This window comes from Lissotriton vulgaris, chromosome 7 (assembly GCF_964263255.1).
Source record: "Lissotriton vulgaris chromosome 7, aLisVul1.2, whole genome shotgun sequence".
NCBI classification, from domain to species: domain Eukaryota; kingdom Metazoa; phylum Chordata; class Amphibia; order Caudata; family Salamandridae; genus Lissotriton; species Lissotriton vulgaris.
Window position 1 is genome coordinate 1648050692 of NC_141695.1, and position 14673 is coordinate 1648065364.

Sequence of the window (14673 nt, forward strand, 5' to 3'; positions counted from 1 at the left end):
TAAAACACACTACGATGATCGCGTGATTACTTCCACGTTTCGTGTGTTGCTCCTGACACCGAGACCAGTACTCGTGTCAAACATGTAGCCATATTTATTGACTTTCTTGTGTATTCACCTAAGCAATAGAAAGATCGATTGTGACACCGTAGTACGATCTTAACCAGGTTTGGTAAATTAAAATATCGCTATGCGCTATAAAAATTGTTTTAAATTAAAATAGAAAACCGTATTTTAGCAATACTAATATTCTATTTATAATTTGGTTAAGAATACAAAACACTGATTTGGTGCTATATATTCAGTTATTTTTTACTAACACAATGAAAATATTGCCGTTCCAATATGGCTTCCTCCTGCACGTAAACGTTAGGAAGTCTGCCCTGTAGGCTCTAGTTGTTGTCCTTTTTCGCTGTTTATTGACCAGGCAACGCACTGTTGTATTACACCTGTAGCAGTGAGACTGTTTATCCTCCTCTGCGCTCGGTGGTACGCAGCTGTGGTATGACGGCGGCGCCTTGAAGCGAGAGAGAAAAAATGTCGGAAGCAGAGTGAGTGTACAGTTGATGGGCGCTGCATCTGTCTCAAAAGTGACAGCGGCAGGGTGGAGGGATTGTCCCGGCGAGGCATGCTGCAGAGCGCTAATGAACTGTAAAGGCTTGGGATGTGAGGGGCTGCAGCGCTGTCCTGACACATCCAGTGATGAAATTAAAACATGACACCTTAACGAACACTTGTAAAAATAGCTAGCATCACCCTGTCCCTTTATAAGCCCACTTCATGTCCGATCCTCACCTCGCGTCCTTTTGCAGTCTTTAAAGAGATAGGAGTGAGAAATCTTTGAAGGGTGATCTTTTTTTATTTTATACATTTTGTAAGTATGTTCAAAACATGCCAGAATGTCGGTAGTTGTGTTTCGAATGTATCGCTATGGTGCAACCAAGTATCTCCATTCGTGTTTCTGCTCTATAGGCAGTGTCGGTTCACACCAAACAGCACGTTTAATTTTACGACTGTTTTCGATTAAAAATTACTGACAATACCAAATCAGGCACGTGTTCCTATGATTTCTAAATTTATAAGCGTTGCCATTAAAATACTTATAGCAACATTCAACAGACAAGAGCCTGTACTTATCCGGATGATGAATATGTAAATGTAAATGTAAATTGATACTTGTGTAGCGCACTACTCACCCGCAAGGGTCTCAAGGCGCTTGCACGAATACCGCTGTGGAACCCATCCTGGCTTTCCCTGTGAGGCGTCCACTCCTGGGCACCCCCAAGGTGGAGGCCAGGCATCCTTAGCGTTGTGGGGGCCGTTGTGGAGATTAAGCAAGCTATTGCCCAGAGTTAAAGAGTGGGACTCCATGATTGGAATAGGCACCAAGGCGAGAATTATCAGGTCCGTGGAATTTTGAGCCAAAGACCCGCCAAGGCAGGGAATTGAACCCTGGTCCCGGGCCAGACCTCTGCATCAGGGTCTGCCGCTCTAACCATTGAGCCACACTTCTCCACAATATAGCCGCAAATCTGTAATTTAAGCTTAAAATGAGAACCTTTCCCTTCCACTTGTGTTCAGCATTCTGATAGCGTTCCCACCTTTTGTCCCAGAGCAAGAGTTGGGAGTTCCATACTTATCATTTAGAGAAGGGTTCTTCCGCCTTTTGTGTAATAAGAGCTCCTTATGTTAAACGAAAATCATCAAGAGGTATACTGATATTATTAGTGTTGTGATAGTGAACACATCACTCAAGATTATATTAGTGACCATCATGTCCAAGATTTCCAGAAGTGATCACCTCAGTGCATCATGTGCGTTGCCAGCAGTAATGCGAGAAAAGGCTTTGTCAATTTGGAATGCCTATAGGTAGGTAATACATGCCAGCCACAGGTGCAGTGTCCCTGGCACAAACATAATCATAGTACTAATAGGTCTGCGCTCCTGATGTGTCACTCAATAATCACCTTTAAATGTATTTTGGAAATTCACTTATTTTTCTACAAACATCAGCTTGTGAGTTCTGAAAATACACACGTTTTCATCTGGGAATACACAATTTTTTCATACTTTTGTCAATTTAACCAAGTAAAAAAAAGTTCCAATTTAGAAGGCTGGGATGCACACAGGAAAGCTACTGAGCTAGCTGAAGAGCTACCAGTAGCTCACGAGCTACTCGGCAAAGCCTGATATAGAAGAAGCATTTTTTTTTATTTCTTACTGCCCTGAATCTTATGGGTCTTAGTGGCAGAAATAGCCCTTTTGCTACATTTAGCCATTTCTTATCTGGCAGGCTGTTATTGGGACCACCGAGCTCTGCACCAAATAAAAGTGATTAATTTAGTACACTGGTGAGGAAGAGAGATTACACTGGAATATAATACACTCATGTAAGTGGGGCAGTTTTTGCAGCTTCCAGTAGAACAAAAAATGGCTCCTTTTACCCCTTTGTCAAGCTATATTGTGCCAACAATGACCTTTGACAATGCTGACAAGTAAGTTGCCCACCATATTGTAGCAAATAGTATAGCTCAGTCATTAAATAGGTGCACATTCCAGACTCTGAGCGATGTCAACCCTTTAGTCTCTGTGGTCTAAAAGGACACACATGCCAATTTGAAGACGCTTGGATCTCCTTGTTAGGGTTACCACCTTATTGCATGTCATCACGTATATCTTTTCCAGCTCAGGTCTTTTCACCTACAAATCATTGCTACTTGGTGTGCTAGTCTAAGTGTAGTGGAAGCACCACAAGACTGCGACATCCAGAATACATTGGATTGTCAGATGAAAACCCAGTAATGAAAACAGTGTCCTTGATGATATGGTTTGAGATGGGTACCCAGTTTCTAGTTATGCAAAGATAACTTACAAAGTAGGTGTGGTGAAATTAGCAAACTGGCCATGTCACAAGTATTCATTAGAGAAAAGGTGACCATGTTGTAACAATATCACATAGACAATATGACCCTTAAAGAGCGTAGGGTATATGTAGAGATTGGGCAGGCTTTTAGCAGAAATCAAGGGCCAGATGTACAACAGTGTTTTGTGTGTGCACGTAAAAAACTTGTGGCCTATGTACTAACCCTATTTTGCGAGTCACTAATTAAATAGCGACTCACAAAATAGGGTTAGCGACTTCTCTATTAGGAAGGGGTGTTCCAAGGGCGTACCTTCCTAACAGCGAGTTCAACACCTATGTAAGAATGTTTTACGACCACAATTGCGGTTGCAAAACACATTTTTTCAGAGCAGGCTGTGGTCCCAGGCATTTTTTCAGAGCAGGCAGTGGTCACAGGGACCACTGCCTGCCCTTAAAAAATGGTCAAAAAGTAAAAAAAAAAAAAAAAAATGCAACCTGGTCCCTTTAAGGAAAACGGGCTGCATTAAAAAAAAAAACTGCTTTATTTAGAAGCAGTCCCAGACATGGAGGTCTGCTGACCCCAGCAGGCCACCATCCCAGGAAGTGCCAGCCATTCCCAATGGGCTCGCAAATTGCGACAGCCTCATTAATTTGCATTGGGCATGCAATTTGCGACCCCATTGGGAGTCACAAATGGTATCTCAGACACTTGTGCATCCGAATGAGCGAGTCGCAAATTGCGATTCGCAAATTGCGACTCGCTAATGGTGGTTTGTACATCTGGCCCCTAATTCTGAAAGGAAGAGGCCAATTGTTGAAGGGGTTGTTGGCCCATCAGATGAAACAACCTGCTAGTAGTGTTTCCAGTACTGAATATAAAATAATAACGTTTTTTATAATACTCTTCTCTCCACCTTTTGGTGGCTTTGGCGCACGCTATGGGTAAAAGAATACTTAATAGGGTAGCTACTGCATGAGTTTTGTGACCGAGGTGGAGAGCCCCTCGAATGTGTGCAACGAGGGCAGTGCCAGTGGACCTCTCACACAATACTAAAAGAGATGACAAAGCCTTGAAAAGTAAGAGTCCTAAGGGCCTGATGGAGGAGAAAATAGAATCCTTCTTGTGGCCAGGTGGATAAAGGAAGTAACCAGCCTGTCTCCAGTTTGGTGGCATACCTGTTGTTTTTAGAGATACCTCTACTTTTATTAATAGTATTTATTGATACTAAGTCGCCTTGTGGTTGTACTTAAGCGAAGGTCATCCTGTTCTAGAAGAGAAAATTTATATTAATAATTTTACTGTCTTACTTTTATTGAGAATGATGGGAGCAGTCCAGTGAAAAACATTTGAATAATGTTTTAAGCTTTGTCTCTTTTATATGGATTGTAATGATTTAATTAATGAAACAATAAGGTATTTACTTAGCCTTTCTCAGGCGTCTGACCATTGAGGGATAAAGATCCATCTAAAGAGGGTTGATGTTGTTTCAAGGTGAATTTCCAAATAGCTGTGTGAACAGTGGGTCTTTAGATAGCTTGTTTAGGGGAGGTAGATGTTGGCATTTATGATAAAAGGGAAGTTTTACAAATGAAAATGAACTCGTGGATACTTGAATGAGGCTTGAGTTGGCTTGCCAGTTATTGAAAAGCGGTGATAGTCAAAGAAGATTGGTTTTGTGATGGTTTTTATATTTCGGTGGCAATTTGCAATGGTTGCTTCTGTGGTAGTATGCAATGGTTATTCTAAAGTCATCTGGAATGTGAACTCAGTGCTCATCCCAGTGCATCATAATACCATGTTTTGGAAAGGAAGGAGATGTTGGAGAGAAGGCTGATAATGTGATGCTGTTAATGTGAAAATTGTGTATTACGGTAATCTAAAAAGAGCAAGTTATTAGTGCACAGAGTGTTTACCAAAGCCTAGATGTTGGCAATAAATGCAATATAACATTTCCTGGGCCAGGTTACCTTCATTATTATTTAAGGTTATCAATAGACAGTGGTCATGTCGATTAAGATTAATATTTTAGACATCGGGTAACAGTTATGCAGTTTTATTGTAAGGCCCGTTGCTTCAATCTAATGAAGACTTAAAAAAAGAAGGTGAATTAGAAAAAATAGGATCATTTTTTGGGCGATTGTTGCCAATCTTGATGCTAGACTTTGAACCAAAAAGGTGCATTTCAGGTTAATTTATTTGAGTTGTATATAAAAATGTGAGAGCTGGAACATTAAAATAATGAGTGCATGATGACTAAGATCAAGTGGTGCTTTCATTTAAAAGTAATTTTCTCAAGAGTTTCTGAATTACTGTCTACCTAAGGCTTCTCCATCTTTCAGTTCTTGATCATTAAGTAGAAGGAGGTGAAATGCAATTTACATTTATTCTGCCAGTTACTCCCAGGAGTTATATTCCGAGTTATCTTGGTACATTTGCTGTGAGTTTTCAGAAACAGACTACAAATAGCAAACCAAAACCAAAGGTTACTGCCATTTGGGTGCCAATTAAAGATTTTTGGGGGAATTTTCTTTTTTTTAAATAAAACGGTTCTATTATTAAGGATATTAGGCTAAAAGTGACTATGAGACTAGCTTTCAGGGAGGCGTGACATAAGCTAGACAAGAGTCTATGTATAAAGTGTTTTAACACATCCTTCCAAGATGGTTTCTCTTTAGCTGAAAGTAAAAGGATTCAAATTAGTACGAATTTAGAGTTGAAGACTACTACAAAAACTGTTAAAAGGAACAACTTAAGTAGTCCTTTATCCTCTCAATGCTGCTAATGCCAGAGGCTATGTTTGGGCAGTGCCACTGTTAAGTCCTGTTAACCGGCATGCCAAAGTGCTTGTGTGTGGTGTGTTGTATGCATGTGTAGCTCACACCTTGCCAAAAGGCAGCAGAGAACTCTTTAGGGTCAAAGGCTAAGATACAGTCAAAAATTATTTTGAAGATGCAGCTGTGTTAAGTGAGCAAAATTGGACTTAATCCATCTTGATGTAGTGCACTTTAAAGTGGTGTGTTTTGAGCGCCTTCTTAGTCAAGTCAAGTCAAGTCAAATAGGCTTTATTTCGACATAAAAATATCTTAAAAAGCGTACATACATGATAAATTCATTTAAAACATTACTAGGTTAAAAACATTAAAAAGCCCTTAATATACTAAGACTCGGTGTTGTTTCTGCAATTTCTGAGGGGGAAGTTAATTAAATTAGCTAAAAAAGAAATAGGACAGAAACAGACCATATATTAAAATCATAATTGAACAATTTGCCTAAGTCTTTTTGACCGTATTCGCCATGCCCAACCTAGGTACTTGGAGGTGGCGCATGCGAAGAATGAACGAGTGTCTGTAAGTAAAATTCGTTGTGCCACATTACAATGTCTGGTGCCCAAGGTGAGACACATTGGTTTTATCCATTTCACGCGAGGAACCTTATAGGCAGGGCACTCGAATAACAGATGGGGGACAGATTCACGACGCTGAGGGCAAAATGGGCACCATGGCGCAGTCTGGTATGGAATTTTCCAGTGGCATGTGAGCTCCATGACTGGGAGAAGACCTATTCTAAATTTAAAATACAGGGACCTATCCCATGGGGCAGTAATAATGTCCAGGTACAATTCTCTGATGGGGACATCTTTAAACTCCAAGAAATTTCTGGTGGACTTACAGGTCGTTGAGGAAGAGTTTCTTTTACTTGCCACCCATGACCAATAGAGTTGTTTTAGCATAGATTTAGGCGGGGCTGACTGTTGGTGCCATGCTTCTTCCAGCCCCAGATTGACTAGTAGAGCCTTAATGTCCCTTAGCCATTTTATTTTTGCCCAACTAGTGGAATTAATTATCTCCCGTAGGCCATCCGCATAGCTTGAGAGCTCTGGCACTCTCCAGATGCGGGCCCACAGTAGCAGGGGGCGTAATATTGCTTGATCTTCAATCGCCCGGCAGCCCATGTCCAGTTGCAAGGGTAGAATAGGGACAGAAGGGCCAAGAGACATTAGGCTTCTCAGGAAGGCGTTCTCGGCTCGAGTTAGCTCTTTCGTGTTTGACATCCCCCAGAGCTCTGCCCCATAAAGTGCTGCACTCACTCCTCTGGCGGAGTAAATGTCCATTACTGCCACTATTGGTCTTGTAGATGCTGCTCTCTGCTCTTTCAACAGGGCCCCAGTCACTCTTTTTAGGCTCAGCAACATTTTAGTCAAATGGCAGTCCCATTTCATAGAATCCACCAAGCGGATGCCCAGATAGTCAAACATCTTGGTTCTTTCTAGTGCAACAGGTCCCAATGTTGGAGGGGGGCCGGGCTTTTGTGGGGGGTTCAAAATAAGATACTTGGTTTTGTCTGTATTGATACAGAGACCTCTCTGCTTGCAGAAGTTGTCAAATCCGGAAAGAAGCTGCTGGAGGCCCATTGGAGATTTTGACAAAAGTAAAGTATCGTCAGCAAAGAGCAAGGTAGGGATTAAGCGACCTGCCAGGCGGGGCGCATCTGCTGGTATCTGGGTCAAGAAGTCCACCACCCCATTTACATATAGGTAGAATAGGGTTGGGGCAAGTACGCAGCCTTGCCGTACACCTCTATTCACCTCTATTCTTGGGGTCTTTTGACCATTTGGCCCCCAACGTATTAGGGCGTAGTTATTTTCGTGGAACCTCATGATCAGATGGAGCAAGTAGGGTGGCATACCTAGGTCACACAGCACCTTCCACAAGTTGTTTCTTGGCACCAAATCAAAGGCCGTCCGGAGGTCGATGAAGGCCAGATATAAGGTACCCTTCCCAATCGTGACGACCTTCCAGTAGATCATGAGTAGCCTTAGCGATTGTTCTATTGTCCCTGTACCGGCTCTGAACCCAGCCTGAAAGTCCGAGAGTATCTTATTCTCGTCTGCCCACTGCTGGACCCTAGATAAGAGGACCTTACCCGCCACTTTTTGGGAACAATCTATTAAGCTAATCGGTCTATAATTAGCTGGGTCATCTCTTGAGCCTTTCTTGTGCAGGGGGACCACCTCGGCTGCCATCCAGGAAGCAGGGAGGGGGGCGCCTGCCATAGCTGCGTTCAGTAGCGATGCAATCAGCGTACCCCATTCGCTTATGTTCATGCGGAGAAGGTCCCCAGGTAGGCCATCAGGTCCGGCTGCTTTGCGGGGTGCCAGAGATTTTATGGCAGTTTCAGCCTCTTTCCTGGAAAATAAGCTCTCCTCATAGCTGCCATCACCTTGAAGGATCTGAGGTAGTGGGAAGTCCATCGCTTCTACAGCAGGTGCAGTGTACAGTTTTGAGAAGTGTGAGTGCCACAGATCTTCGGTTATATTGCATGTAATGACGGTGTCCAAAGGTCTGTGTTTCTTTCGTAACAAGTCCCAAAAGCCTTTTGCATTTTTTTCTGCACTAGCTGCACGAAGCTCCTGCCAGAAGCCATCTTCCCAGTCTCTCCTGGCTGCCTTTATTACAGATTTGTAGGACTTGCGTTTAGCAGCTATTGTTAATGCATCACCACTCTTTACTGCCATGATTAGAGCTCTCTTTCCAGCACGGCACTCCGATGAATACCAGCCTGATTTGCCCTGTCGCTTATCATGGTTTTTGTTTCCCTTAGATTTTAGTTTAACCATGAACAAGTCCCCTATCGATGTCGAAACCTCGCTAAACATAGCTGAAATCTTGTGCGGGCTAGGGGGATGACTTTCCAAAATTTCAGAAGCTGCGGTGATAACGGCTCTGATGCAGGATAGTTTTTCTTCATCAATTGCCACTTTGTCCCATTTTAGACGTCTGAGGCAATTTGAGGGGACCCACCCCCCCAGTGACCTCTGTTCAGATGCGTCAGGAGCTCCAAGAAATGATCCGCTGTCCCTCCACCAATATATTAGGGATAATGAGAGTGCGTTGTGATCGCTTTCCAAGGAAGGCAGAACTATCATATCCTCCATGTAGGCCCACAAGGAAAAGTTTAAAAGGATGTAATCTATCCTAGATGAGTGACCCACCCTATTATACGTGTGTGCCCCCTCTAGGTCTGACCGTGTTCTCCCGTTGGCTGCTCTCAAGCCAAACTCTAGTGTGAGGGAATTCAATTGGACGATTTTGGGTGTCCATCTTTTGACAATTGGAAGATCGAGGGACGGAACGCCTCTCCTCGAATCTTCGTCATGCAGGTCCAAGGATTCATCGGCCATCAAAGGCTCGAATGTGCAGTTAAAATCCCCCATCACCAAAATTAGTGAGTCTCCACGACACTCCCCCAAAGCTGCTTCTAGAGCCAGGAGGGTTGGTGACGAGGCCCTCCCTGAAGCCCCTCGTGTGTAAATATTAAAAATCTCCAGCTTCTCAACTTTGTTTGGGCATTTTGCAGTGAGCCACATCAAATCTGGTGATTTTTGGGGATGATGGTGCACTCGCCATCCTAATGATATGTCGACCCAGACTAAGAGACCTCCAAATGGACGCCCTTTACCTGATACTGGGATACCTGCCGGGACAGAGAAGGTAGCATATCCTACTCTGTGCCTTGGTTCCACACACCACGTTTCTTGGAATGCGCAGACTGCGTGGGGCTCTACAAGCACCACCCAATCCGGGGCATCCAACTTATTGTTTAAGCCTGCCACATTCCAGCTGATAGCCTTCAGGGTTGGGCGAATCGGTGACCCAGCACATCCAGCATCCCTACTCGGGGCCCCCGAGTTTTCTATTCCTTCCATGGACTCTGTGAACTCAGTCCGACAGCCTGGGGGAGAGGGGGTGGGGGGGGTGGGCGTGGGCTGGGACGCAGTAGGGGTAACTAATATCGAGGAGACCCTCTCAGCTGTGCATGATACATTAACCTTAGGTGGAGGGGCATTTAATACAACTTGATCGCCAAGTCACCAACCCCATCCCTGGGGTGGAGCCGCTTGGGTCGGTGTCCATGCCCTTGCTCTAACATCCAGGGTCGGATAGTGGGGGTACCATGCACCTCTACCCCCATCCGGCAACAACTTCTTATACCCAGGTAGAGGGAGAGGACGAAAGAAGTACCCCAGGTCCCTAGTTTGTATGTCGCAAAAGTTGTGTAGCGACTGCTGACTACAGATCATACCTGCTGCTCTAGGATCGCTGAAATTAATCAGCACACAGTCCCCAGTTAAATCCTTGCGTCTATTGCCAATCCATCCCACACGACGGACATGGGCTATTCTGCCGTCAATATGCCCTGGGAGGGGTCTATTTGCTCTAAGCCAGGAGAGGGTCTTATGTTTAAGGTCAGAATACAACTCACAAGAACCCTCTTCAAGCTCCGGGACCTCCGTTAGGATTATCACATACGGTTGACACCCAGGGGGGAGGCTAGCATTAGATGTGCTTGTTTTTGCCCTGCCTAATGATAGTTTAGCTGGAGATTTAGCTAAAGATTTAGGCGCAACCTGACTGCCAGAAGTGGGAATGGATGGAATTACGTTTCCATTCTGCGTGGTTGGCGCATTTTCAGCTACTTTAGAGGTTGACGCTGTAGGCTCTGGATTGGGAGCAAAGTTAACCTTAGGGGCCTTCGGTGCTTGAGTATTGGATTTTTTCCTTAGGGGGCCCAAACTGGGTCTAAGGTTAGAGGTTTGTGGGGCTGGGCTGGTTCCTATATTAGATTGTAGTGTCTGTGGGGCCTCCCCAAGTACAGGCGCTATTTGGCGAGACGTTGGCTCCGAGGGTGCTAGTATTACAGCACCACTCCTTGACCCTCCATTGTCTTCTCCCTGCATCTTGGAGTGAAATTTAACCAATGACTTCACAGCATAGAAATTATCCAACATTGATTGCTCAAGGGTGGCTAATTTTCGTGTGAGACAATCGATCTTATCTGCAAGGGGCATCACCATAGACCTGATTAGGCTCTCAACGTCTAGGGGTGGAGTGGCAGTGTCAGTGTGCACAGCCTGAGGAACTGAGGTGGTGCTAAGAGACGCTGACGGGCCTGATGTGCCTAGCGGGCAAACAGGACCCTTGGGTAGTGTGGCTCTAGTGTGGGTGTTAGTAGTTTTTGGGTGTGGAATGTGATATGAAGGGATACCCCCTTTGGTCACATTGTGCCTACTTACTTTGCTGTATGGTTTTAGAGAACCCCCCCTGCGAGGACTAACAGGGCGCTTTCTTTTCCTGGGTGCAACAAGTCCTGGTGCTGATTTCCCTGGTGGAATACTTACTAAATCCGCTACTAGGGAAGTGCTAACTTCAATAGGTGCGGCTGTGGGGGGAAGGTGTAAAGCTTCGTTGGATGTAACAGAAGGACTTTGGGCATTGTTGGTCTCAAGATCAGGATCATGGTTTTGGGCCCCCAGCAAAGGATCAATTGAATCAGATGGGTTAGGGTGTGTTGAGACATGGGCAATGTCCAGTGCAATGGTCGACACCCTTTCTAAACTTGCCCTGATCCGACTCACCCTCTCGTCAATGTCCGGTGAGTCAACTACCACAAATGGTGTAAGTGGTGCATTTACAGGACTAGGGGCTAGGGCAAGGGCGCCCAAGGATGAGCGCTTGTGTGACAGGCCCTTGGAGTCCCGGGATAGTCTTCGTTCAGCTAGGACTATCTCCTTTTCTACAATGGAGACAGCCCGAGTTATAAATTGATCCATTGTACCTATGACTACGTCTCCCGCTGCTTTCCTAGACTTGCTTGCTCTGGTGCCTGTGGCCATACTCCCGTTGTTGCCGTGCCCACTTAGCAGAGCCAAGAGATGTGGCCCGGCCCGGCCTCTTCTGGCCCCTGATGGTCAAAGATGGTCCCGCCCTTGTCCCGGGCTTCTCCCGCGATGCTCCCGCGTGCTCCCGCACAGCGGGGAAGGGGCGTCCCTTTATGGGGGCGTGAAGCGAGGGGTGGGAGGGGCAACAGGTCAGCAGGTGTGCCGGGAAGCAGGGGCTCATGGTTAGGAGAGTCCCTGCAGCGGTGCTGAGGGTGCGAGCGTGATCCCTGCTCCCTCGAGTCCTTCCAGTAGGCTGTGAGCAAACGTGCTCCCAACAGCCACACAAGCCCAGAACTGCGACGCGGCACCCGCGGAGCGGGTGCGGCTAGTTGTAGACAAAAACAGCTACAGCAGTAGCAACAGCGACCACAGTGAAACGCCGGTAAGCCCTCGGCGTGTTTGTGTCCCACTGGAGTGAGGAGTTCCGATGCTTTTCACCCTCTGAGCGAGGGGTGGGAGGGGCAACAGGTCAGCAGGTGTGCCGGGAAGCAGGGGCTCCTGGTTAGGAGAGTCCCTGCAGCGGCGCTGATGGTGCGAGCGTGATCCCTGCTCCCTCGAGTCCTTCCAGTAGGCTGTGAGCAAACGTGCTCCCAACAGCCACACAAGCCCAGAACTGCGACGCGGCACCCGCGTAGCGGGTGCGGCTAGTTGTATACAAAAACAGCTACAGCAGTAGCAACAGCGACCACAGGGAAACGCCGGTAAGCCCTCGGCGTGTTTGTGTCCCCTTCCTAACTTGGAACAGGATTGGGATGGTCCTGATGGGTACCAGAATCTTCTTCCAGAGCATGGGTATATAGATGGAGAAGGCCTGTTTTCTTGTTTTTTTTTTCACTGAGACACTACAGATGGTGAGGGTTGCAGCCTGGTAGGAAGGGTTGCTGATCGTGATGGCTTTGTAAATATGCTGCTGGTTTTGAAGATTTTGAAGATCGACAAGTGGACAGAGTAAAGTTCCATCAGGATAGAGAGGATGTGATCTTATTTCTTTATGCAAACACAAGGAGATGCTGAAACTTTTCAGACGCTCACCCCAGTCACAGATCTGGGTCTAATCCATCATCGTTCTTTAGCTCACTTCGCCAGCTCAGTTCAGACCCAGCTATATGCAAATCAGTTTTGACCCTGTGCCTCATGGGAACAGTTCAGTCTGAACTGCCAAGTCAGGTCTTCCCTGAACCGGAAACAATCATCCTGGGACCGGTTTCGGGGTAACACTCCTCATCAGCCAGGCTAGCTTGAATCGAGTGGCAAAGTGAGCAAGGGGCCCACTTCTGGGCGTACTCTGCCAACTTAGGGCAAACAAAGCAAACACAAGGAGATGATTGACGGAGCGCTGAAACTTTTCAGACACTTGCCACCAGGCACAGATCTGAGCTGATGAGGGGTGTTACTTCGAAACTGTTCCCAGGATGCTTGTTTCTGGCCCACAGAAGACATGGCTTGGCAGTTCGGTCTGGACTGTTCCCATGAGGCACAGGGTCAAGACTGATTTGCATTAAGCTGTGTCTGAACTGGGGTGGCGAAGTGAGCTAAAGAACGATGATGGATTAGACCCAGATCTGTGACTGGGGGTGAGAGTCTGAAAAGTTTCAGCACTCCGTCTATCATCTCCTTATTGATGATAGGTTCAACCCAGATTTGTGACTGGGGGTGAGTGTCAGTGCTGCATCCATCATCTCCTTATGTTGGCTTTGTTTGTCCTGAGTTGGCAGAGTATGCCAAGACGTGGGTCCCTTGCTCACTTTGTCACTTGTTTCAAGCTTACCTGGCTGATGAGGGGTGTTACCCCGATACCGGTCCCAGGATGCTTGTTTCCGGTCCAGGGAAGACATGGCTTGGCAGTTCGGTTGTTACTGTTCCCATGAGGCACAGGATGAAGAATTATTTGCATATAGATGTGTCTGAACTAGGGTGGCAAAGTGAGCTAAAGAATGATGATGGATTCAACCCAGATCTGTGACTGGGGGTAAGTGTCTGAAAAGTTTCAGCACTCCGTCCATCATCTCCTTGTGTTTGCTTATTTCATTATGCCATAGATGAGACTTGCGGCTGCATGTTGGATGACCTTTAGAGGTCCTGTGCGAAGTTTTGGAGTCTCAGTAGCAGGGCATTGCCACCATCCAGATGAGAGAAAGTGAGGGCTTGAACAGCAGTGTGAAACTGTTAAACGTTCTTTAGCAGAAAGAGGTGATACCAGTCCTTTTGTAATTTTTTTGGCAATGGCTTCCTTGATGTGTGTGTTTGTCTAGGCTGACATTGGTCCCAAACATGAGGATACTCAAATCCACTCACCAATATCTTTTCTACATACCATCAGTCTAAGGAAGCCAGTATAGGTGTAAGGGCAAGAATTAATAACAATTTAAGTCTGTGGCAGTCACCTGGTTTCTTTGAAGGGTGAACAGTAGTCCAATGAGTATACCATCCTTCTAGTAGGAGCGAGTTGTGGAGGATGATAATTCAGTACTACCTTAGTGTCAGTCGTTCACCTCAGTCATATACGACAAAGTCCATCACGGAATATATTGATCATGTTCTCTTCACCTTCCAATATTAATTTAGATACTCCCGATAAACACAAACATTAATTTATGTTTTATTCACCCATCTCAGTAACATAGGTTATGAACACAGAGGTGATAACTTGAATCTTATATAATATAAATTAATTTTTTAGTTCATATTAATTCAATTCACAAATATAGTACTATTTTTTTAAGTGTGGTCCTCACAAGTACTTTATTTAAAAATCGCAAAGTGGACAAAAATAATAGTCTTAAAAACGTACACAATGGTTGTAATCCTGTTACTTATTTGATGCTGGAAACCTAACAATTTAATTTCTATCGGACCACATTTATTCCCTTTTCTGCTTATCAACAAAGGTAACTTCAACAAAATCTATTAATTGTCTGCAGAAGTCCCAGAATTGGACTCTCCGCAAGAATAATGGCACTTTAGAAATTGCTGGCCCTCCGTCAATGTTTTGGCTTTATTTAATCCATCCCTAGCTTTCAAATAACCATGTACAACTCCAGAAAAGACCTGGCTCAGCCGCCATCAAGCTGGTTGCTCCCTCTCTCCACC

At 45.4% G+C, this 14673-nt stretch overlaps 1 protein-coding gene across 1 annotated transcript in view; it reads left to right on the plus strand.

The window, feature by feature from the left end:
• The first annotated feature begins 401 nt into the window (after window positions 1-401).
• SLC9A8 (solute carrier family 9 member A8) overlaps window positions 402-14673 on the plus strand; it is a 431266-nt gene continuing 416994 nt past the window's right edge. The window contains exon 1 of the mRNA XM_086932630.1: window positions 402-551. Coding sequence (XP_086788756.1) covers window positions 538-551 — 14 coding nt within the window. The 5' untranslated portion in view covers window positions 402-537. The remainder of the gene's footprint in view (window positions 552-14673) is intronic.